Raw genomic sequence first — 2,470 nt, 5'->3', positions numbered from 1 at the left:
TCAATATTCATACTTTTTTTTGGTTGAATGAGGAAGTATTTTTGTAGATCTGTAGCAAGTATAATGAATTGATAGCATAAAACAATTCAAAAAGTATATATAGTATAGAACAGTTCAAAAAAAAAGTGAACAATTCCATCACTGTAATCCTCTCATTCATACAATCTAGTCCTTTGTCCTTTGCAACCTTTTCTTGGAGACAATGGACAGTAGACAGTCAACTCAACTTGCAAAAGCCAGTTACAGGTCTTATAATACTATAACGAGAGAAACAATTGTTTAAGCTTGGTGATGCATGCCTCAAGGACTTGAATTGACAACACCAATAAGCAATTTAAGCTCTTACGACACGAGTGGAGGAAGAAAAAGGAAAGGCAAGCTAACATGTAATTCTCACGAGTGATATTTTCCTTCTCTAATATCCCTCCTCTCTCTCTCTCTTATCTGAACATGTGTGTGTCCACTATTCGTTTTCTCTTCAAATTTTGGAAAGACAGAAGCACATGATATAGCATGAAAGGACATCTTACATATTGTCTCACCTACTGTTTGTACAAATAAGTTAAGACCCCCTACATTTAATTGCGATAGCTCAAGACTGCCTAACAAGTGATACTAGAATACGGGCAACTACTTGATGAAAGGCAGCGGCACTACAGCTCCCACCATATGATCAAAAGATACATAGGTGTCGAAGCTTGAACCGCAACCTTTGCTTGACAGAGAGAGTACAGAAGAAAGGGAGCAGCTTCAAGAACAAGAAAAAACTCGAGGCAGAAACATGAGATTTCTTACCCACTGACTCGACGCCATCATCATCCCCAGACCTAGCTAATACCTCCTCGATGTTGAAGGATTGTTCCTGTCCATGTCATCGAACAACGTCTGATCATCTCCGGTGCCGAAGTTGCTACTCCTGGTATTCTGACCATTGCTTGCAGATCGATCGCCTTCGACCTCACGATACTTGTGCAAGTACCGCCTCATCGGCTCCGCATAGTCGTCGAAGCCAAGCGTGCCGAGCGCCCAGCAGATGTCGTCCCCGTTCACCGTCTTGCGCTTCTCCTTGTGGCACCGGTCGGAGGCCTCGGCCGTGACGAAGCTGATGAACTCCGACACGCACTCCTGCATCGTCTCCTTGGCTTCCTTTGAGATCTTCGCGTTGGGGGGCAGCATCTGCTTCATGATCCTTCCCACGTTGGCAATTGGCAGCAACCTGTCTTGCTCCTTGATGCCGCCATCACCTGAGCCCGCTCCCGTGGACGTGCCGAGGGCCTGCCCTTGTGCTTCTTGGCTATTCCCCGAGCTATCGGCCATCAACTCCTGGGGAGCACAGACACGTTGCACCTGCGGCCTCGTATATAGATAAAAGAATATAGTCTGTATTTGTAAGCATGAAGAGAGTCCATAAGTTGGAGGTCTCTCAAAGAAGATTCATGTGTTGGCTTCTCCTGTAGACGGGCAGATCCATGTCTTCCGGGAAGATGACGCTTTGACGAGACTCGCACGTGTTGAAGCGGAGATTATAGACGGCAAGCATGCTTCCAAAGCGAATGGGCGAGGGATCATATGATGAAAAGCTTGTGCTCCACGGTGTCTGCATCGGTTTAGGTCGAAGAGGTCCCTCCCCCTTTTTATCTGGACTCCTTGTACTAGAGTGTTAGATCACGAGTGCCTATGCACGGATCCAGCCTTGTCAATGCAAACTCTACTCTTCGTTCGAGCCTCCAAATCACGAAGCTCAGACCTGCATGAGACCAGTTCTACCGTCGGTGCAAACCAATCTAGATATGTTTGGCACAAGTGATATATCATGATGATATCTGACTTTTGTTTTTTTCTTTCCTTTCCATCGTCTATATTTAATATCATGATATCTGTATAGTACATCCCGACTATTTATGATGGACGAAATGAATCTTTTCTCTAAATTAAAATTTAATTTTCTTTTGACACCATCAATCTTAATGAAATCACATCAATTCCTTAATTGATGGCATAAGTTCCCCAATATTAGGTCCACCTACATACATAAAGAAGATAGATAGGGGCTTCGATTTAACCTCATGCACACAAGCAAAACGAGACTTACATGCTCCCTCAGTGGTTCATCACAGCTATAAAGACCACTGACGACACTGTGTCCTACGCAAAAGACACCTGGATGGATATGGTCAGCGAAAGGAAGTAAAAAAAGTGACAGCCACTCGAGAGTAAGTGAAGTCATCCATATCCATTTCAAACTTAATAATTGCTCTTTAGGAATTCGAACAAAGGATCTCCAATCGATGGAGTGGTTGGTTAAACTCCCCCTGTCAAAAATATTGCTTCATGATACACACGCATCTTGTCCACTTTTCAGCTGTCCATTTTAAATGACTCCAAATCTCTCTTTCAACAAACACTTTACATTTATTATTATTATTTTCTTTTTTGTTGGCATTGGATCTTATGTTTAGTAGAGAATGAC

At 43.3% G+C, this 2,470-nt stretch overlaps 1 protein-coding gene across 1 annotated transcript; it reads right to left on the bottom strand.

Annotated features, from left to right (window-relative positions):
* Nucleotides 1–457: 457 nt before the first annotated feature.
* LOC135639226 (nuclear transcription factor Y subunit B-4-like) lies at nt 458–1,832 on the bottom strand. Its single transcript, XM_065153041.1, has one exon. The coding sequence runs from the start codon at nt 1,315–1,317 to the stop codon at nt 832–834; it is 486 nt and encodes a 161-aa protein (XP_065009113.1). The 5' UTR covers nt 1,318–1,832; the 3' UTR covers nt 458–831.
* Between the last annotated feature and the right edge of the window lie 638 nt (nt 1,833–2,470).

The sequence above is a fragment of the Musa acuminata genome, chromosome BXJ3-5 (assembly GCF_036884655.1).
Source record: "Musa acuminata AAA Group cultivar baxijiao chromosome BXJ3-5, Cavendish_Baxijiao_AAA, whole genome shotgun sequence".
NCBI lineage: Eukaryota > Viridiplantae > Streptophyta > Magnoliopsida > Zingiberales > Musaceae > Musa > Musa acuminata.
Note: the sequence above shows the minus strand (reverse complement) of the source record. Positions and strands in the feature narration are given on the sequence as shown.

What these genes read in the sequence shown, in the direction of transcription:
- LOC135639226 (XM_065153041.1), bottom strand. Translation starts at nt 1,317, where the DNA reads ATGGCCGATAGCTCGGGGAATAGCCAAGAAGCACAAGGGCAGGCCCTC.